At 48.8% G+C, this 21,749-nt stretch overlaps 1 protein-coding gene across 1 annotated transcript in view; it reads left to right on the plus strand.

Moving 5' to 3' along the window:
* The window catches only part of POLRMT (RNA polymerase mitochondrial), a 54,429-nt gene that overhangs the window by 21,286 nt on the left and 11,394 nt on the right, over positions 1-21,749 (plus strand). Inside the window, exons 9-17 of the mRNA XM_063290895.1 lie at positions 2,771-3,010; positions 4,511-5,296; positions 7,418-7,540; positions 9,377-9,499; positions 12,224-12,407; positions 13,194-13,276; positions 14,116-14,229; positions 18,142-18,194; positions 19,861-19,959. Of these exons, the coding sequence (XP_063146965.1) occupies positions 2,771-3,010; positions 4,511-5,296; positions 7,418-7,540; positions 9,377-9,499; positions 12,224-12,407; positions 13,194-13,276; positions 14,116-14,229; positions 18,142-18,194; positions 19,861-19,959 (1,805 nt within the window). The remainder of the gene's footprint in view (positions 1-2,770; positions 3,011-4,510; positions 5,297-7,417; positions 7,541-9,376; positions 9,500-12,223; positions 12,408-13,193; positions 13,277-14,115; positions 14,230-18,141; positions 18,195-19,860; positions 19,960-21,749) is intronic.

The following is a 21,749-nucleotide window of genomic DNA, read 5'->3' on the forward strand; positions in this document are numbered from 1 at the left end:
CCTTGCGCTGGTGCGTGGGGGTCTCGCTGTCTCCATCTGTTGCGTTTCCCTCCTTGCGTGGAGGAACGTGTCATGAGCGTTCTCCGCTTCCGCTGCCAGCTGGATCCACCCCGTGAGGGAGCTGGGGTTGTCGCGGCCAAGCGCCCACCGGAGGACGTTTAAGTTGAGTCCGTGTTTGAACTTCTCAATCAGTGTCGATTGAGACCAAGTGTCCACTTTTCCGGCTAGGGCTTGGAACTCCATGGCATACTCAGCCACGGAGCACGGGCTTTGTCTAAGTGTCTCTAGCGCCCTTTTTGCCTTTTCTTGCTCCAGGGGGTCCCTGAAGTGCCTTTCTAGTGCCTGCAGGAATTCAGTGCTGTCCTGCAGCGCCCGGGCGCCTGATTGGCACAATTGGACGTACCAATCGGCGGCCCGCCCTTTTAATTTTATGGCCAGGGCATTGATTTTTCCCCGCTCAGTTCTGAAGCAGGGACCCCATTCTTCGAGGTAGTACCTCGCGTTAGTCAAAAAAAAGGAAAGTTTCGAGGGGTCCCCATCGAACTTTATGCCAAAGTCTTTGGCGGGTGTCCTGGTCTGGCTCCTGGCCCCCTCTGCGTCGTGCCTCGGGCTCTGCGGGAGCTGCTGCGGGTCGGGGTGTCTCCGGTTCTCTTGCGGCATTGGTGCCTCTCTCTGGGTCTCCTCGCAAGGTCGTCGTCCCGTCGCTCGGGGGGGAGGGCGGGGTGTTCTCCCTCGGTCGGGCTCCTGGATCCAGGCTCCGCCGTCGCCGTCGCCGCCCGCCGGGTCGTCCCTCCGCCTCTCAGCCTGGCGCATCTCCCGTCGTGGGGTGGGCTCCTGGGGCCGGACGCCGCCGCCGCCGAGGTTGTCCCGCCGTCTCACGTCCGGGCGCGCCGCCGCTCGGTGGGTGGCCTCCTGGGGTCGGGTCCCGCCGTGGTCGCCGCCGTCCGCTGGGTCTCCACCCCGTCTCGCCTCCCGGTGCGCCTCCGGTCGTCGGTTGGGCTCCTTGGGTCGGGTTCCGCCGTCACCGCCGCCCCGCTCGCCCTGCCGCCTTTCGTCCGGGGGTGCCTCTGCGCCGCCTCCGTCGCAGAGTCCCTGCGCCGCCGTCAGCTGTTGGAGCATCTGCCGCACCGCCTGCATCCCTTCCTCCAACGCGTCGAGCCTCTCCGCCGTCCCCGGCTTCCCGCCGAGGTTTTCGCCGCTCCGCTCGCCCTCGCCGTTGGCCGTGGTAGAGGACGGATCGTCCCTCGTTCCCGCCGCGGTGCCAGGCGCGCCCTCGCCTTCGAGCGCCCAAGGTGGCGGTTCGTCTCGCGCTTCCTCCGGGGTTGCCTGCGGGCTTGGAGAGGGTCCCCTCGTCTCGCCCCCGGTGCCTCGCGGGCTCCGGGGCGCCGGGGTGGGTCCCTCCCCCACTGCTTCCCCCCAGCTGGGTCCCATACTTACCGGGGCGTTGCATCGCCCGGACCTCAGCTGTATCCCGCCCTGCGAGAGCGGGGCTTCGTCGCCGGGCGCCGAAGGGTTGCGCCTCCTCGGTTCCTGGTTCTCCATGCCTGGCTGGGTCCCTCACAAACTTGTTGGATAGGTACCAGGTGGAAAAAAATTTTTTTGGGGTTCCCGTTTTTATGTCAGGGCCAGCCTCGCTTCGCAATAAGACACAGACTCACTTAATGGATATTAAGGATTTCTGGTTTATTGGAATGATAGCTGACAGAACGAAAAACGGGAACGGGGTAGGTAGTGTGGGGGTGCCCCTTTTATACCCTCCTGTATTGCCCCGGGCTTCCCCACCCCTCAATGCCCCGATCCCTCTTGATGGGACCCTTGATGGCTGCTTGGGCGTTTTCTCCGGTGTCCTCTTTGTCTCCCTGCAACGGTTGTGTCCTCCGGGGCACCATGTGCTCCTTATCTTCACTCCTCTGACGTCTCTCCTTTCAGTTGTTTATGGGATCATGGGTGTGGGTGTCTTTGGGTGCTTGTGTTAATCCCTGGTTTGATTATCTTCTTCCTCCTTTTCCTTAATGATCATGATCCACGTTGTGAGGCTCTTTGTGCCTTGCAACGAGGTCATGACACTCCCCCTTTAAGAAGTCCGCATACCTTAAAGTTGCCAGGTTTGAGAAACACTGCCCTAGCTCAGTACTCAAAAGGCCAAGAACCCAGTTCCCCAAATCTCTGACGTTTAACTAGACAGACCGACTCTCTGACCGGCTTCTGATTCTGCACTAAAAATGGTTCCTGGTCACTTAACCTGCTCAGCTAGTCAAGCAGGGAGTTAATCTGCAGGCAAATGCTCTAAATCAGGGGGTTCCAAACGGGGTCCCCTGAAACCCTAGAGTTCAGCGAGAATGTGAGCATCTTCCTCAAGGAACTAAGGGGGGGAAGGAACCCACAAATATATTGGCCTTGAATGCACACTTAGCCATCCCATCTGCTGCTGCCTCCCTGCTGCTCTTATCAGCTGTACGACCCCAGCGTTTGCAAGGGCTCCACACAGAAGGTGGCTGTCCCTTTCCCTCTCTGTCACTTGGGTTTTCTGTCTTCCCATGCGTACGTGCCCCCCACCCAACTTCCTGCCTGCCCCCAAACAACTCCAAAAAATCTTCCCCCTGGCAACCCATGTTCCTAAGATCTCTGTCCTCCACCGCAGCCTTTCCTGCCACCCAGAGAAGTCTGCATACCCAGTTGCATAAGCAATGCAGGGCATGAGTCCAAACGGGGTCGGGCATCAGACTTGGCATCCGGAACTTAAATTTCCCCCTTTTCCTTGCCTCTACAGGTGAATAATTATTTGCCACGGGAATACTGGGAGAAGCTGAGAGCAGAAGCCGGTTACAGTCCTTCCTTGACGAGCAAGCAGTGCGTCTGGCCCCCGAGCCTGCTGATGCAGCTGGGTTTCCAGTTGGTGGAACTGCTGGTCCAGACGCTCAAGCTCGACAAAAGGCTGCTCCCTTCGCTCCCGGAGAAGTCAGTCATCCCCGTCCTGTATCATGTTTATGCCTTCCGCGGCACCAAGCAGGTGAGCGACTCGGAGAGCTGGCCAGGTGTGCAAAGCATCTGGGGAGCGTACGCTGACTTACGCTCAGTTAATTTGCCAAAGAGGGTCTGCCTTTCCTTTTTACGGTGCCTACGATAGCACAAAATTGGGACGTGCTTTTCTTCGTTCATTCATTTCGAAACTTATATGCCACCTGTCTGATAAGAGATGACCCTAAGTGGCTTGGAAGAATATGAAATAATAATAAAACAGCCAACCCCATGACAATACCATGTACCCAAGCACAGGGCCGCAACATCACGAGGACTCCCCATGCTTGTACATTTGCAGGGTTCACTTCTAGCCTAGCCTAATGCCTGGGGGAAGAGCCAGGTCTTCAGGGCCCTCTGGAAGGCTAGCAGAGTAGGGGCCCTCTGAATCTCAGGGGGAGGCTGTTCCAGAGGATTGGGGCAGCCACAGAAAAGGCACATCTCTGCGGTCCCTCCAGTTGGTAACATTTAAGGGAAGGGACCTGGAGTGTGCCCACCCCATCTGACCTGATGGGATGGTACCCTGAGGAAGAGGCTGTCTTGCAAATAACCTGGCTATATCCAATGTAAGGCTTAAAGGTGACGGGCACCTTGAACTCACCCAGAAAGTAACTGGAAGCCAGTGCAGCTCACACAGCATCTGTGTAACGTGGACAAAATGTGAAGTGCCCCAAACCACACGAACCACCGCATGCTGGTCCAGTTGGAACTTTCAGGTGGACTTCAAAGGCAGCCCTACGTAGTGTGTTTCAGTAGTCCAACCAAAAGATGACCAAAGCGTGAGTGATGGTGAGCAAGGTCTGCTGGTCCAGGAAAGGGTGCAACTGGCTCACAAAGGCCCCTCACCACAGCTGCCACCTGCTGTCAGCTGCACAAGGTAGATCAGACCAGGAAATCAGCTCCACTACTGTCATGAGTACTGATGGCGAGCAGGAGGGGGCCCCTATCCAGGGGAGAAAACGCATGCATAGTAGTGAGGAGTTGAGCAGCCATTCAGAGAGACACAGATCAGACCCGCCTTAACTTTCGGGGTTTATCTGTCTGGGTTTTTCCCACGCTTCTTCAGTTTGGTAGGACCTTCTGTCTAATGTAGCAGTAATAAAACACTAGAGACCTATTCCTTGTCTCAGCGTGGTTCCTGACTGTTAGGACAGTATCTCAACCCTGCGTCCTTGATGTGCTCCATAGCCATAATAAACCACTTTACACTTCAACTTCACACCCCCTCCCATCTGGCAACATGAGAGAATGAAATGATGGGAAATGCCCTGATAAGGGTTTCTGTGAAACCTTTAATCGGGGGATCTGACAGACCACCTGTATTCCTGCATTTGCAGCAACCTTTAGATTGCAGGGCCAGCTTGCAGCTTTTAATCAGAGCGAAGATTATATATACCGCCTTAAGTTATGTGGTCAGAATAATGGTGGTAGTGATAGTACAGTATTAAGGTTGGTAGTTTTTTTTTTAATCTTCTTTCTCTTCCTTCTGCAGATAGGTTTCATTAAACCTCACTGTATCCTGACCCGGCTTCTTCAGGAGGCTTCTGAGACCACTCTCACCTTCGACTCTTTTGTCCTCCCCGTGCAATGTCCACCTGTGCCCTGGGTCTCTTCCCACTTTGGTGCCTACACCCTGTCTCCAGTCAAGCTGATGCGATGCCCTAATGGGGTGGTGCAGCACCAACTGCTTTTAGAACAGTGTCCCCATGACCACCTCGGTTTTGTCCTGGATGCTCTCAACTTCCTGGGCAACTGCCCTTGGAAAGTCAACCAACCCATATTGGATTTGATCATCTCCATCTTCAATGATAAGGGCAATGAGAAGTTGGGCATCCCGCCACCACCGTCTTTGGAGGCCAAGGAGCTTGCCAAGCAGCTTGCTGAAAGCGCACCAATGTCCAAGTTGGCTATGAAGTGGAAGATGGTGCAGTGCCGCAAGAAGGCCAGGGAGACGTACAGCATGCGAATGGACATGCTGTATAAGCTGTCCCTTGCCAAGCACATGAAAGACGATGTTTTCTGGTTCCCTCACAATCTGGATTTCCGGGGGAGAACATACCCGTGTCCGCCTCACTTCAATCATCTTGGGAGTGACTTCACCAGGGGCATTCTCCTCTTTGCCGAGGGGAAACCACTCGGACCACGTGGCCTTGACTGGCTGAAGATCCATCTTGTCAACCTTACTGGTCTGAGGAAGAAGAGCTCTCTGAAGGACCGATTGGACTATGCCAATGAGATCATGCCAGACATCTTGGATTCGGCAGACAATCCACTAACGGTACATTCACAGGGAGGGCCATCTTTTAGTCAAGCATGCCCTTCTTGGGCACTTGTAGGGTTCCAGGGGTGGACAACTTTTTGGTGTCTGGGGCCCCATAGTGAAAATGGGCAGAGGAAGGGCACTGGTGAATGAGGAAATATGCCAGAGGTGGGGCAGTGTAAGCGGAACTGGGGTTTGCACATTCCTGCTTGTTGGAGACAGCTTGGGGGCCCTTCCTTCGTTCCTTTTTTACTTTCTCTTTCTTTTTTTTCTTTCTTTCCCTCATTTATTCATTTATGAAATTTATAGGTTGCCCCAGTCTGTTACAGTTCTGGGTGGCTGACAAAATACAACAGTAAAAATGCAGTAAAAACACAGAACATACCATCAAAAAGTCTGGAAGAAAACCACAATCATTTAAGAACCAGAATATCTCACAAGGGGTCCATCACTCATTTTAACCCAGAGCCTGAGGTTTTAGGGGCTTGTTTAAATAAGTCCAGGGTAGAGGCCATACGAATCTTGGGGAAGAAACGGTGTTCTGGAGAGCAGGTGCCATGACAGAGAAGGCACACTTCCACAGTCCCACCGGCTGGCATTGTTTAATTGATGGCAGCCAGAGTATTCCAACTCTGTCAGACCATGCAGGACAGGTAGAAACTGGAAGATAGGTCATTCCTCAGTTCCTCAGCCCATGCTGGGCTTTGTAAGTGGGAACCAGCACCCTGAATTGCACCTAGAAGCCAGATCGCAACCAGGGCATCTTAAGGAGCGGAGGCATCCCATGGGCATGCCGTGTTCTGCCCATCATTGCTAGTGCTGTGGTATTCTGGACCAGCTGCAGCTCTGAGTAGTCTTCAAGGGCAGCCCCACATAGAGCATGGGACCGGAATTTCTGTTGCTAAGCGAAGCGGTCCTTAAGCAAAACATTGTGGGACTGCCCTGCTCAGCGACAGCCGTTCCAGCAGTCCTGGTTGTCGTTGTTCGGCCAGGACCTCGTGCTTCTCCTGCCCTGCGCAAACTGCTGCTGCTTTGGCTCCCCCCACTCGCTTATTTACCTCTATCTCTTCCCTTTCGGGTGCCCTGCACCCTACCGCCTCCCCCCATCGCCCGCTGCTGCCACCCCCAGCTGATCTTTGCCATCTGGCCCCTCCTGTTGCTGACCTGGTTGGAAGCTGCTGCCTTGCCTGGTGGCGGAGGGTGCCATACCTTGCTGGCCCATCTCACTGTGCTCTCCACGGTCCGTGTACTCTCTCTCTCTGTGTTCCAGTGGCAGAAGACACGGCCTGTCTGCTCACACCCCTGCCATACCTCCTCCGCCGGCTTTGTCCTGCTGCCTCCTCCCTGGCCAGGCCTGGCAAGCTCCCTTTGGCAGATGAGGCTCCACCGCCCTGCCGCACTAGCCACGTGTATCCTGGGACTGCGGCTCTCCCAGCCCCTGGATCCCAGACCAGCAGTGGGAGGAAGAAGAGGGTGATGGTCAGCTGGGGGCAGCGGTGGCAGCAGGGGTAGGCGGTGGAATTCAGGGCAGCCCAAAGGGCAGAGATGGGGGAGATAGGCGGGTGGGGGGAGCTGAAGCCGTTTGCACGGGGCAGGAGAACATGACTGGGTTGCTCCGACAGTTGTAAATGTGGGCCGGTTGCCAAGCCCCCCAATCTTGATCATGTGGTCGTGGGGACGCTGCGACAGCCGGAACTTCGAGGACCGGTCGTAACTACCGTTTGTTCAGCGCTGTCGTAACTTCGAACAGTCGCTGAACGAATGATCGTATGTGGGTGTTCTTTGTTTTCCAAGGACTCGACACACCACAGCGTAGAAGATAACTGCACGAGTTATTTTATTGTAGCACTCACCCTTCCTGTTGCCCTGGGTTAACTCCACCCTCTTAGGCTTTGCAAGTTGGTGTGCAAGTCTTTGATGACAAATAAAAAAAATTCTAAAAATTTAAAGCGTAAGCCACCCAGATTCATTCTGGAGTCTGTCAAATGATGATGATGGTGGTGATGCCTCCGGTGCCCCCTTGCTGTTTTGGTTGCCCTTTTCCAGCACCCTCTTCCTTGGAGTATTGTGACTAGTACCAAACTTGCTGATTCTTCCCTGCAGTCCTATTTTAAATTCGCTTTTCTTTCTCCTGTGCAGGGCAGGACGTGGTGGATGGACGTCGATGAACCGTGGCAAGTTTTGGCGTGTTCCATGGAGATTGCAAAGGCCGTGCGGTCTCCCAGTCCTGCTGAATACGTCTCCCATTTCCCTGTCCATCAGGTACGTGAATCAGAATGTGCTTGGAGGCTTGTTTGTTTGTTCTTCAATAAATAAATTCTTTATTCTATTACCGCCCATCTCCCCCAAGAAAGGGGGACTCTGGGCGGTTTACAATAAAACCCAGATTAAAATAATAAAATATAAATTACAATAAATGCGCCAATAAATGAAAACAAGATAAATACCAAACCCAAGGGGCAGTGTTCTTATTCGGTGGGAAAGATCTATGGTGCTAGCCACCCCCAAGACGAGCTATTACCCCTCCCACCCCAAGCAAGGCGGCAGAACCAGGTTCTTCTCCCTCTGTTTTATATGGGGGTAAGTGATGGTGTGACCCTCATGAGGCTTTGATGCCGCTCCCTGATTCCTGGCCTGGCTTGGACTACAGCAGATGTAACCGAAGTGATCGCTTTCTTTTGCCTGCTTCCTGTTTTTGTTCTTCTTGCATCAAAATATAGATTGCATGCTCTTTGGGCAACATTTTACCCTTTTCTGCTTCCTAAAGCAGGGAATCAGGGATGTGAAGCCCAGGGGCATCCGTAGATCCCACAGCACCTACTCCGGAATAAAAGAAAAGGGGCCAAAATACCACAAGATAGTCAAATTACACCGATTCCTTTGTGCTTGAGATTTTGTGAGATTGGAGGCATTCCCTGAAAAAGGCATATATAAATACGTTTGTTTTGGTCTTTTTTTTTTTAAAGTGGGCTGTGGAAACTTTTCTACTTCAGGCAGCTTTTAAATAGGGATGGAGGTTAGGATTTTCCTACACTGAAATGTAACAAAGCTATATTTGGAGTTTATTCAAAGCTGGCCTAAAACTGCAAAATGGAAAGGTAGACCAGCTTTGTTCCCAAATCACACTAAGTTGTGTTCTTTTGTAGGTTATTGAACTATAGCAGATGAACGAAGTAATCAAGATTTGTTTGATCAGATCCTGGTGTGGCTCTTTCTTTTTTTAGCTGCTCTTTCCTTTCCCCTTCATGAACTGATTGGGTGTTCATCGAATGTCCAACTGTGACTTCAAGCTACAGCGGCGGCCACCAAAAAACCCCACAATTTGTTTGTTGTGTTTGTTTTGAGCCATGAAGACCTGGCTCTTCCCCCAGGCCTTTGGAGAGGGAGAGTGAGGCCCCTCACTTCATTGTGCCTGCCATCTTTTATCTTTATTTTTCCTGTTTTACTGCTTTTATTGTAATTTCTTTCTTTGATTGTTGTGAGCACCCAGAGTCATTGCGAGTCAGGTGGCATGCAAGCTTAATATATAAATTACAGGTAGTCCTCGGCTTGTGTCCACTCGTTCAACAACCGTTCAAACTTGCAATGGCACTGAATGAAGGGGACTTAACGACCGGTCCTCGGCACTCCTGGCTGTCACAGTGTCCCCATGGTCACATGATTGCTGGCTTGCAATTATGACGCTGCAGCGAGCTGTGATCACATGATCATGATTTCTGACGTTCCCTGATGGCTTCCCACAAGCAAGGTCACTGGGGAAGCCAGCAAGAAGTTCGAAGTCACGGTCACCTGAGGTCCTCGCTTGACAACCCATGCGGTCCTCACTTAACAACAGCTACTGGGAATGCTGGAATTGCCACTGCTAAGCAGCACAGTCATGTGATGTTATGCCCTTAGCGACAGCAGTTCCATCCCAATTGCTGTCATTAACTGATGACTACCTGTATTATTATTATTATTATTATTATTAATCATAAACAGTTATTTGCAGATCCCAGGGGCCACAGTAGACCTTACTGTGTTATGCGACTCAGGCTAATACCTTTTGATGTTTCTAAATCACTTACCTTGGCTAATTCTCTCTTGTGGCCTTTTCAGGATGGTTCCTGCAATGGGCTTCAGCACTACGCAGCGCTCGGCCGTGATGTGATTGGCGCCATCTCAGTAAATCTAACCCCATCTGATGCTCCTCAGGACGTCTACAGTTCAGTGGCTCTGCAGGTGAGGTTGTGGCTTGACTGATGCCTGTATTTTCCCAGGTGTTTTAAAAACGATATTTGTGTTTTAGAACTTTAGCATTTTGTTGTTAGTTTACTCTGACTTGAGGCTACATTTATTACCATTACTGGGGTGTCCCCAGGGCAGGTCAGAAAAGTCAAGACGGTGGCTGTGTAGAAGGCCTTTCTTGATGCCTTTGATCCTCTTTCTAACTGTCTCCTGACGCTGGGGAGACTGATACCCATTTAGGAGATATGGAAGGAATGTCCATCAGTTCTTATTCTGCAAGATTTGGAAATACCCATTCTCATTCCCAAGCTCAGAGAATTCCATTACAAGTAGTCCTCATTTAGTGACTGCCCATTTAGCGACTGTTCACAGTTACTACGGCGATGAAAAAGTAACTTTACAACCACTCCTTGCATATGCAACCTTCTCAGGTCTGTAAAGCAATGGAAAGCTGAAGTTCGCATTTCACTTAGCGACCACTTCTCTTAACAACTGAGTTGCCGGTCCCAATTCCAGCCGCTAAACGAGGAGGAACTGTATAACTGTTCACAAAGGTTGGCTGACCCAGTCGGTGCTACCCTTGCCAGCACAGGCAGTTACAGAGTGGCCATCAGCAGAGAAATTTGGAGCTGTCATTTCTTGGACTTTGTTCAATTCACCGTGCCAGAGTTGGGGTCTTACCCACCTCCACCCCTTTCTTCCCATGCTTCAAGCGGCTATCATGGGGTTGGGCTGGGGTGAGCAAGAACATGAAAGAGCAGCAAGATGGAGTTCCTAGAACCAACACATCTTTCTGGAGCCACTCAAGGATTTCATCTTTATGCCACCAGCTAGCTGAATAGGATCGTCTTTTATTAACCTTTTCATGCCTGCTCTCACAACAAAGCTAACTAGGAAGGAGCTAATGTAGCCTCAAACAGTCCCAGGACTGACTTGGTCTAAAAGTAAGTTATTCTCCCTGCCCTTCCTCCCACTGATTACGTTTAGCTTAGTTAGGTGGGCTCGGCCCATTTAAATTTGTTGCGCAAACAGGCCCAGTATAAATAATCTGAAAATACATTCTCCAGGATGTCATGCGGTGTGAGTTATTCTATGCACGGCAAAAAATAGAAGTTGTTGGAGGGTCTTGTAATTACTATTTTTCTCTGGTCTCAGCTCTGCTTTTAATCTTCCTTTCTCTCCTTTCTCTCTCCCTTCTTGAGCCAATTGCCTGTTTTAAAAAAATTACACCATCTTAATAGAAACAAACAGGTACTCTACACACAGTTTAGAAAATACTAGCGTTCACAAAGAAATAGGAGAAAAGGCAGTATTCAGTGTGATCATACCATGAGAAAAAAGAAGGGAACAGTAACAGAGACAACAAAAAAGGAGGTTAAAAGAATCTTCCAGAATCTCACAACCACCAAGGGACTGTGCTACTTATATTTTATTTATTTTATTTTATTTTATTTTATTTTATTTTATTATTTTATTTTATTTTATTTTATTTTATTTTATTTTATTTTATTTTATTTTATTTTATTTTATTTTATTTTATTTTATTTTATTTTATTTTATTTTATTTTATTTTATTATTTTATTATTATTCAAATTTTGCTACCACCCATCTCTCCCAAAAGGGGGACTCTGGGCGGTTTACAATAACATCAATAAAATCAAGACTATAATAATAACAATTAACATCTATAAAAACAATTACAGATATAAAATGCAATAAATAAGTATAAAATCCAAGAGGTATATACAGATAATCCTCGATTTACGATCACAATTGGGACTGGAACTTCCGTCGCTAAGTGAGGCACTCGTTAAGCAAGTCACGCCCAATTTTATGACCATTTTTGCCACAATCATTAAGGGAATCACGTAGCTATTAAGCAAATCTGTCTTCCCCCATTGACTTTGCTTGTTGGAAGCCAGCTGGGAAGGTCGCAAATGGCGATCACATGACCCCGGGACGCTGCAACTGTTGTTAATACATGCCAGTTGCTAAGCCCCTGAATTGCGATCACGAGACTGCAGGGATATGCGACGGTCATAAGTGCGAGGACCAGTCACAAGTCACTTTTCCCAGTGCCGTCGTAACTTTGAATGGTCACTAAACAGATGGTCTTAAGTGGAGGACTACCTGTATGTTAACAAAGTACTAGCTGCAACAATTGAGCCTCCCCTGTGCATGTGGCATTGTGTCATGTTCACCGTTCCGATGTTTCTGCATCGTAACGGTTCGCTTGCCATGGTGCTGATATGTGTCCTGGCTGGGAGGGTGCTGCTGCGAGCCTTGTACTGAAGACGTGCTGATCTGTGCCAGGAGGAATGTGTTTAGACTATCTCTGAAATGTCAAGGTCTCTTTGCCCGTTGAGCAGCAGAGCTCGTTAGGAGCACCTGGGAATGTGGGGTGAACTGCATGTGAGGGAGGGGCTGGGCTGCTGTTTGCATGGATGCTATTTAGTTTGAGTTTAGGCGCGCTTTTCTCATTCTCAGCTTTTCACCTGTTTGCACCCTTTTCTAAATAAACTCAGAACCTGAATTCTCATTTTGAGTCTGAGCGTTTTATTGGAATTAAGGCAACCATCACACATTGCTTAGTCCAACGCAAGATAAATCCCTGGCCCTGGCAGCCTGCTTAGAAGCATCCACCATTTTCTACCATTTTACTATTTTATTTTTTTATAGGGGGAAAAAAATTACTCTTAATACTTTCTCCAATGCAGGTGGAGCATTTCCGGAAGCAAGATGCAGAGAAAGGGGTCAGAATTGCTCAAGTCCTGGATGGCTTCGTTGTTCGGAAGGTGGTGAAGCAAACAGTGATGACGGTTGTGTATGGGGTCACCCAATACGGGGGGCGCCTCCAGATTGAGAAACAGCTCCGGGAGATTGACAACTTCCCCAAGGCGAGCCTTCTTCTGTCCCCCTCTTCTTTCTTTCTTCCTTTGAGGCAGCTCCAGGCTGGTCCAAGATTACCAGAACCCAGCGTTCTTGGGCTGAGGGCCGCAGGCGGCTCCTATCCACTTCCTAACACTTTTCTGCTGATTTGATTCACTTGCAAACAGCAAAAAGCTCCCCAGTGCCTTTGCACTTCCCGCCCTTGGGAAATCTGTTCGTCACCCCCCCCCACCCACTTGCGTACTCACAAACCCTCCATGGACTTCAAGGCTGACTCGGTCACGTCCTCCTCTGGTTCGTCAGTCTGTCTAGCTGGATGGATATCTGCCACCCTCAAGAGATTCTTGCAATTTATAGTAAGTTGACAAACATCATTAATTCCTCCTCGCAACCCCAGTAAGCCATTCAGACAACATGGCTGACCAAGGTTGGCTATTTTGACCTTAGATAGCCCCAGGGAATGAAAATAACCCACCCATCAGAGTGAGTGGGTTTGGTCAGCTGTGTGGGTTAGGATCTTGATTCCCCAGGACACCACATCGATTACCCAAGTAAGCATATCATGTGAACCCACCCCTATACTCCTTCTCGCTTTCTGAACATTTTTTATTTCCTGCTGAAGTTTTTGTCTGCTTCCTTGGTTGAATACGCTACTGAAATTTTGAATAGTTTAATCCTGTCTTCTGTCGATTGCCTTGAGAGGTGTTTTTAAATTGCCAGTTTTAAAAAAATTAGACCAAGGTTTTGAGCCTGCCTGTCTACCTTTCTTACGGAATCTTCCTCCCTCCCTGCAGGCAGATGTTTGGGAAGCATCTCACTATCTCGTCCGGCAAGTCTTTAAAAGCCTCACCGAAATGTTCTCAGGGTCTCGGGAAATTCAGGTAAACTCATGGCTGTACGCAAAAGGAACTGGCCTGCGCCCTTTTTTCCCCTTTAACCTCTTGTTCTCTGGCCTGGTTTATGCACCAGGCTAAACCTATTAATAGTTTAGTGGTGGTTTATTGAATAAATCAAAATCCTTTAACTTTGCAGAACCTACTAGCAGGAGGTGGCAATCTTTGCATGATCAGAGGTTACATTTATTGTGGGGCAGAAGGGCTCAGTGGGGTGATGATACAAGGCAGTCAGAGTTTATGTTTTTTGGGGGGAGGATGTTGGGGGGAGGAGTCTGGTTTCTTTAGCTTTGCTAAGTCATATTTAGGGCTTGTACCAGGCCTGTAGTACCAGGAACGTAGAGGCTCATTCCCCTACATTTTCTGCTTTCTTACCGTTTTTTAAAGCTGGCAAATTACGAATAAATTGCTCTTTACTTTTTTCATTGCCCTCTCCCCTTTGAAATTTTGACTCCCTGCAGCCCCAGATCACACTCAGATTTTCACCTAATCCTGTGTCCAGCCAGCTGGTTTCCTCTCTCTAAGACCCACATCCTAACTTTTTTTTTCACTTCCTCACAATACATGCAGCCTTCTCTGCCTGATACATGTTAGTTTATGTGTTTGAAAAACAGTTCTCAGATTTCTCAGCCCACATAACCAACAGGGTGCCGGTTGGGGAATTCTGGAAGTTGTAGGCATCTCTGAAGAGGCAGATAACAGGCTGTGGAAACCTTCCTGGTCCTCATCCTCACCCTCCCAAATTCCAAATATGGTTCCTTTCCTAAGCCATTTTCACACCCCTCTGCTCCAGACCATCTTGTTCACCATATCCTTTGGCCTTGCAGAACTGGCTGACGGAAAGCGCCTGGCTGATTTCCAAGATTGGCCAGACGGTGGAATGGGTGACCCCCCTGGGTCTGCCCATCATTCAGCCTTACCATCGCAAGAAATCCATAACGGTAAGACTCTCAAGGATGTTCGTTTATGTCAGTCAAAGGACAGGACAGATGTTAAATCAAAATCCAGAGGTGTGCCTTTTGAGGGGCATGGCACTGAGCTACATTCCAAAAAAGAGATACCTTTGGTTTAAATCAGTAAATTCCTGTTCCCCCTGGTTGGGCTGCACAAAAGACCTTGGGGCTTAGAGTTCTCCATGTTTTTTTTTTTTAATTTTTGTGAGTCATCTTGGCTAAATCTGTACTGATCCAATAGGAATGAAGTTACAGGTAATCCTCGCTTAACAATCATTTGTTTAGTGATGGTTTGGACTTAAGACAGTGCCGGGAAAACCCACTTACGACCGTTCCTCACACTTACAACCCTCACAGCATCCCTGCAATCACGATTTGGGCACTTGGCAACCGGTTTGCATTTATGACTGTCGCAGCATCACGTGGTCACGTGATCGCCATTTTCAACCTTCCCGGCCGGCTTCTGGCAAGTAAAATCAATGGGGAACCGTGTGATTCACTTAACAACAGCCGCAAAAAAGATCGTAAAATCGGGTCGGATTTGCCTAATGACTTCGCTTAGCAACCAAAATTCCAGTCCCAATTGTGGTCGTTAAGCATGGACTACCTGTACCAGGCTAAAGAGGGCTAACTCTAACCCTATGACTTAACTGCAGCTTTATTTTTAGACTGGAAATGGGGATGGATGATTAAACTGCTGAGATCGACAGCTCTGGTTTCATCCGGCAGTCCTATTGTTTCACCCCAGCCCCTGTTACTTAAACTGCTGTAAGTTCTATGTGGCTGTGGAATCAACACAGGGCTCAAAGCGCCAATAATCAAGGCTGACTGCAGTCTTTATTGATACAGTGTGCACCAGAGGGGTCCTCACCAAGGTGGTGGGTGCCTCCCCTGCAGACAAAAGAAATGCACTGATATTTATGCATTACAGAAAAGGAAATGATGTAAGCATACATATTTATATGAGGATGCAGGAATATATACATATTCCTAAGCAATAGATCTCAAGTTACTTTCTGTCCTACTTATCTACTCTGAAGAAAGCCATTGTCTTAGTGGGAAGAAGGGAGGGAGCAAACTTCTTGAATACAGGGATTCGTGGGTTGCTCTAGGAATGTCCTGATAAAAGTTAGCAAAAGCTGCAGAAGCTGGGTGTAGCATCCAAGGTTGTTGCCACCTATCTTTACATTTCCGTTTAGTTTAAATGAGACCTTTCATCTGAAAACTCATTTCTCTCACATAGTCAATAACCATGAGTAGCTGTTTCCTGGCGTTTTTGAACCTCTTTAATTTTCACTGCGTTTTGCAGCCAAGAACCCCGCAAATTAAGTCACAATTTATTGGGTAGTGTGTCAGTCTTTTGGTTGGTTGAGTTTCTATTCATGTCTTCTTCCAAGGACTTGGGCTGTATTCCCGACAATCTTTCTAGGTGGCTTGGACAGAAAGTGGGTGGCTTCAGCCAGGAAGGGATGCTTGGCTCTCCTGTGATTTGCATTTGACTCTCTGGTCAACATCATTGTTTAATTTGTGCCTTTAAGTCAGCCTTGGCTCCTGGAGACTGGCTGGACAAGATCCTGCACTTTTCATGGCAAGGTTTTCAGAAGTGGTTTGCCCTGGCCTCCTTCCTGGGGCTGAGAGAGAGGGACTGGCCCAAGGTCACCTGGCTGGCTTCGTGCCTAAGTCAGGACTAGAACTCACAGCCTCCTGGTTTCTAGCCTGGTGCCTTAACCAACCCCAAACATCGTAGTAGCAGCTTGCAAATTGGCTCTGTTCCATGGTTTGGGGTTGTGGCACAAATCTTCCCCCAGAGACTCATCACTGTGTCAATTCTTCTGACCCTGTCAAACCTCAATGGGGTCAAATCCTGAAGTTTCCCCTACTGTGTGATCCGTCTCTTAGGACCTTGTTGAACACTTTCCCGCCTGCACCCCTTTCCCAGGAGAATAGTTCCAGACCTTTGGAGCTCTTGGTCCTTTGCAAAGAGATTTTTTTTTAAAAAAAATTAGCATTTTGAAATAAAATTCATTGGGGCCCCATTGGTCGCTGCAGTGTGCGCGCCTTGCAGATTTTGGGAATCACCTTTAGTGCGGCGCTTCTCAGCCTCAGCAACTGGCTGGGGAATTCTGGGAATTGAACTCCACCCATCTTAAAGCGGCTGAGGTTGAAAAACCCTGCCGTAGAGAATCTAGGTGACAAGACTTCTCCCTTTCTGCAAAGGCTCCTCCTCCCCTCCCTGCAATTTATGGGTGTTTCTAATTCTCCTCTCATCTCCCTTTGAGATTTTAACTGGCCATCTGAACACACCAAAGCCATTCATTCCCCAGACGCGTTTGAGCTCTATCATTTTCTTTTTCTTTTTTTTCTGGAAACAGAGGCAGGAACCAGCAAGAGGAGGCCAGATTAAAAGTGATGGGTGGGGGGGGTTGGGGGGGGGAGGCTTGCAGGCAAAGCCCCCCCCCCCGGTGCCCACTCTGGAGCCTCAAAGCAAGATGGGGGGGGTAGAGGGGTGGCATGACTCAGCATTTTGCAGTGGCGAAGGGGTGAGTCAGCCCTTGGGGAGGATGACTCAGCAGGCAGGACAGCCAAGGTGGTGGTTGCATTCGGAGCCAACATCTGCCAAGGATTCCTGAAGAAAGAGGGAGATTTGGGCTTCCGGTCAGTTTTATTTTGCCTTCCGCCCTCCCAAATGCACAAAGCCGCACACCTTGCGCATGCTCACCCTCTTCCTGCCTGCCAGAGGAAATAAGAGAATGTGGGATTGGATGCAGAATCCAGAGAACCTCTTGCTTTCTTTTTTTAAAAAAATCAAAATCCAAGCATACCTGTTAACCTTGGGTGCAGTGGGGATCCTTGAAATGCACATAGCGCTGATGTTTGCGCAGATTGTGTCATGAGTAAGGATGGCGAGCAGGGGGCTCCCATCCAGACTGTCAAGCGCATGCGTAGCACTGAGGAATTGGTCAGCCATTCAAAGAGACACAGATCGGGACCGCCTTAACCTTTGGGGTTTATATGTCTGGGTTTTCCCACGCTTCTTCAGTTTGTTAGGATCCCTGTTAAGTACTAGCAATAAATATTAGAGACCAGTTCCTTGTCTCAGCGTGTTTCCTGGCTGTTAGGATAGATTGTTTTCACATTTAGCTCCTCCCACACTGTGTGGCAGCCCCCAGCCAGCCTTGGCTGATCTCCAGATGAGCTGAGCAGGGCCCGACTCGTTTGGAACTTGAATGGGACACAACAGGAAAGCAGAGGATAGTAGGCTAGACTGGGCAGTTGAAAATACAGGTAGTCCTCCACTTTTGACCACAATTGGGACCAGAATTTCCATTGTAAGTCATTGCAGTCGTAAGTTGACTCACCACATGACAGGACCTGATTTATGACCATTTTTATGATGGTTATTAAGCAAACCATGGATCGTTAAGTGAATCTAGCTTCCCCAGTGGACTTTTTTGCTGGAAACCAGTAAACCGGAAACCAGCAAAAAAGGTCGCAAATCACGATCGTGACCACAGGATGCTGCGACTGGTTGGAAATGCGAGCCGCTTGCCAGGTGCCCAACTTGCAATCACATGACCGCAGGGGTGGTACAACAGTTGTAAGTGCGGGTACAGGTCATAAAGCACTTTTTCCGAGGCTGTCGTAACTTTGAACCATCATTAAGCGAACAGTCATAAGTCGAGGACTCCCTGTATGTCCTGGGAAAAGGCAAGGGGAAACCAGCCCTGTATTTCAGCCACAAAAATTATATGGATGCATCTGGATGGTTGCCAGGAATTGTGCTTGGATCGCAGAACACTTACCTGTGCTCTGGGTGTCTCTGTTCTTCTCTGTGCTCGCTTCTAAAAACATGGAGCGTCCTCTTATAACCAAGACTGCTTTTTCTCTCTTCACAACCAGATAAAGGGAGACATGCAGAGCCTTTACATAAAAGCAAACCACTGTGTGGACCAGTGAGTATCTTTCTCTGAAGAAAACACTTCCCTCTAAAATCCAGATGGGGGAAATCTGTAGCCATCCAAGTCCTGTTAGACTGCAGCTGTCCTTAATTCCAGCCGGCGTGGTCAGAGGTCAGGGAGGAGCCTCCCTCGTGATTTGGACTCTCATCTGACTTCAAAAGAAAGTGCCACCGATCAGATAAGCTTAAGGATTGGTTGGACTATTTTTTTTTTTTTCCGAATTATTCAAGCCCTGATTCTGAAATAGGAAATATGTATTCAGATGCTGCAGGTATGCATTGCTGCAGCACTAGCTTGTGTGTGCCCTACCTGATACCAAAATGGGGCATCTGAAGAGGGGCGTCACTTTTCTCTAGTGATGCTAATTCTTCGGATGCTTCATGGCAAGGCCTGTGTGTCTCACAACATGCTCTCATTCCTTGTATTCTTGCACGAAAAGGCATGCCTCTTCTAAAATGGTTGCAATTCCTTCTTGTCGGTGCATACGTGCTTCTCAGAAATGCTCTGGCCCAGTGTTTCTCAACCTTAGCCACTTTGAGATGTGTGGACTTCAACTCCCAGAATTCCCCAGCCAGCCATGAGAACTCTGGGAGTTGAAGTCCACACGTCTTCAAGTGGCTAAGGTTGAGAAACACGATGCTGGCCAAAGGACAATTTTGTTTACTTTCTCTAAGGATGCCAGCAGCTTCTGGTCCTGAACACTGATACATTCGTGTTCCCAGCAAATCCTACCTTTAGAACACCCGTTCTTTCAGGATGATTTTGACAACTGCTTTGTTCTGCATAATGACCCACAATTGCATTGCAGCAAACCTCTTTTTAACAGAAGCATCTCTTCCTGCATCAAAGGAAGGGAGTGCCTCTTGGGAAATGATGCTGAACCAGGAGGAATTGGGGCCAGTTGGAAGAGGCATTCTCGAGCTTGCAAGAAGTATGCTTGCTCCCTTGTAAAATTTGTAAAAAAAAAAATTTTTTTTTTTTTACAAATGTAAGCAATATATACACGGTGATGCCCCGTTTAATCAACTGAGGGAGGCAGCCTATGGGCTGGTGGGCATATTTGGAATTTCTGAGAACAGTATGGGTGTGCACAAGATAGCTGCCATGTACCAGTGTGTCCTGCCATACTCTAGCTTCCCTTTACCTTTTCCCTAGGCAGGCGAGCATTAGGCGCGTGCAAACCTTTACAGTTTGGTAATCGGTTGGTGCAGCGTTGCTGGGGTGGTTCTGGCCAAGCCATGGAGACAGAACGCTTCTGACCTTGAAATGTTTTGAACCTGAAATGCGCTGCTTGTTGCTAGTGGATTTGAAGCTTCTCTTCAAACGAAACCCTGAGCTTCAACCCTCCCCTGTTCGGGTATTCTAAGATTGCTCACGAGGCCAGTGCCAGGTCAGGACGCATTTTGGGTAAATAGAGATGGTTGGGATGGTTGAAATTCCTGTTAATTAAGGCAGGAGAGGCAGGAAGTTTGAGAGGCACCAAAGGAGGCCCTTGAGGGTGGACGAGGGCACGCAGACGCCACCTTTCGTACCTTCGGCTAAATTAATGGATTATTTGAATGAAACGTTGGTAGCTGCTAAAGATGGGCCTCGGTTGGGGTGGGTAAAATGGAGGGCCTGGAATTCAAACTGTTTTCTGCACTGCCTTGTTCCCCTGCAGGAAGCCAAACACAAGGAAACAGAAAAATGCCTTCCCACCCAATTTCATCCATTCTTTGGATTCCAGCCACATGATGCTGACGGCTCTGCACTGTCAGAAGTAAGAAGGCCGAGAATGGGGGTCTTTAGGCTTCTTTGTGGGGGGCGATATTTTTGAGCCAGGGTCTTCCAGAAATCTGAATGCCTTTTGGAAGTAAATGCACCCGTCCCTCGCAACCTGGAAGAGCTAATAAAGCTGAGAGGGTTCACCTAAAGAAAGGGAGGCACAAGGGCCTGTTCCTGTTGCACCAGTGGGATCCGGGGTGTTAAAATTGCAGAAGAGCTTGACCCGGGCAGAAACAGGCGGGGGAAAAGTCTGCATGGGAGGGCAGGGGTAGACTTCCCAAAGGTATTGGAATTGAGAGAGGACAGTGGTCAAAAAAAGAGGAAGCTGTATCCTGTGGGCAGATTCTGCACTGAAGGGGAGGGGGACTGCGTTGATGGTGGGGGTGGGCTAGATGACCTCTTGAGTGTATCGAAGATCTATCCTGTGTAGATACTTTATACTGAGAGGTGGATGGTGAAGTAGATGTCTGAGTGTGACAAATACATCTCCTGTATAGAGATTCTGCTTTGAGTGGCGGCGGGTGGACTAGATGACCTCTGGGTGTGTCAAAAGTATATGGTGTGTAGCGATTTTACATTGAATGGTGGAAGATGAACTAGATTATGTGTGTTGAGGATGTATGCCGGATACAGATTCCGCACTGAGTGTTTCAGGGTGGACTAGATGACCTCTGAGTACATTCAAATTCTGTACCCTCTCATTGACTGGGCCCACTTCCTTCTCTGTCATCTTACTACTGTTCCAGCTTGTCTCTTTCTCCTCCCAGTCAGTAAGGGAAATGAGCCTCAGCAGATCCCTAATAATTCTGCCTCTGGTTCTGTTTTGGCATGCCTGAGTAAGAAGCGCATCCTCTCCATTAGCTGTCATTTCCTTTCATATTTACAGTCCATGTTTTTCCCCCTCCCGAAAGAAGAGCAGGGTTTTGAAAAAAGCAGTACTGTAGATACAACAGTAGCAAAACAGCAGCCTAAGTAGCCACCATATATAAACAGCAAATAGAAAAGAATGCAAGATCTGAGATCAGCGATGGGTGAAAACAATTTGGCTGCCTAAAAAAGGCCTATACAGGTAGTCCTCACTTAACAACCATTTGTTTAGTGACAGTTCAGACTTACGACGGTGCTGAAAAACTGACTTACGACTGGTCCCTACACTTATGGGACAGCGTCCCCATGGTCAAATGATCACAATTTGGGTGCTTGGCAACCAGTTCACATTTATGACCATTGCAGCATCTTGTAGTCACATGATTGCCATTTTTTACCTTCCCGGCTGGCTTCTAGCAAGCAAAATCAATGGGGAACTGCATGATTCACTTAATGACCACATGGTTTGCTTAATGACCACAGTGATTCACTTAATGACCATTGCAAAAAAGATCGTAAAATCAGGTTAGATTTATTTATTTACCACTTCACTTAGCATCCACTTCACTTAGGGGACGCGGTGGCGCTGCGGGTTAAACCGCTGAGCTGTCGATCGGAAGGTCGGTGGTTCGAAACCGCGCGGCGGGGTGAGCTCCCGTTGCTCGTCCCAGCTTCTGCACACCAAGCAGTTCGAAAACATGCAAATGTGAGTAGATTAATTGGTACCACTTCGGCGGGAAGGTAACGGCGTTCCGTGAGTCATGCTGGCCACATGACCTGGAAGTGTCTATGACAACGCCGGCTCCAAGGCTTTGAAACGGAGATGAGCACCGCCCCCTAGAGTCGGACACGACTGGACTTTACGTCAAGGGAAACCTTTACTTTACCTTAGCATCCAAAAATCCAGTTTTAGTTGTG

This window comes from Candoia aspera, chromosome 1, assembly GCF_035149785.1.
Source record: "Candoia aspera isolate rCanAsp1 chromosome 1, rCanAsp1.hap2, whole genome shotgun sequence".
Lineage (NCBI taxonomy): Eukaryota > Metazoa > Chordata > Lepidosauria > Squamata > Boidae > Candoia > Candoia aspera.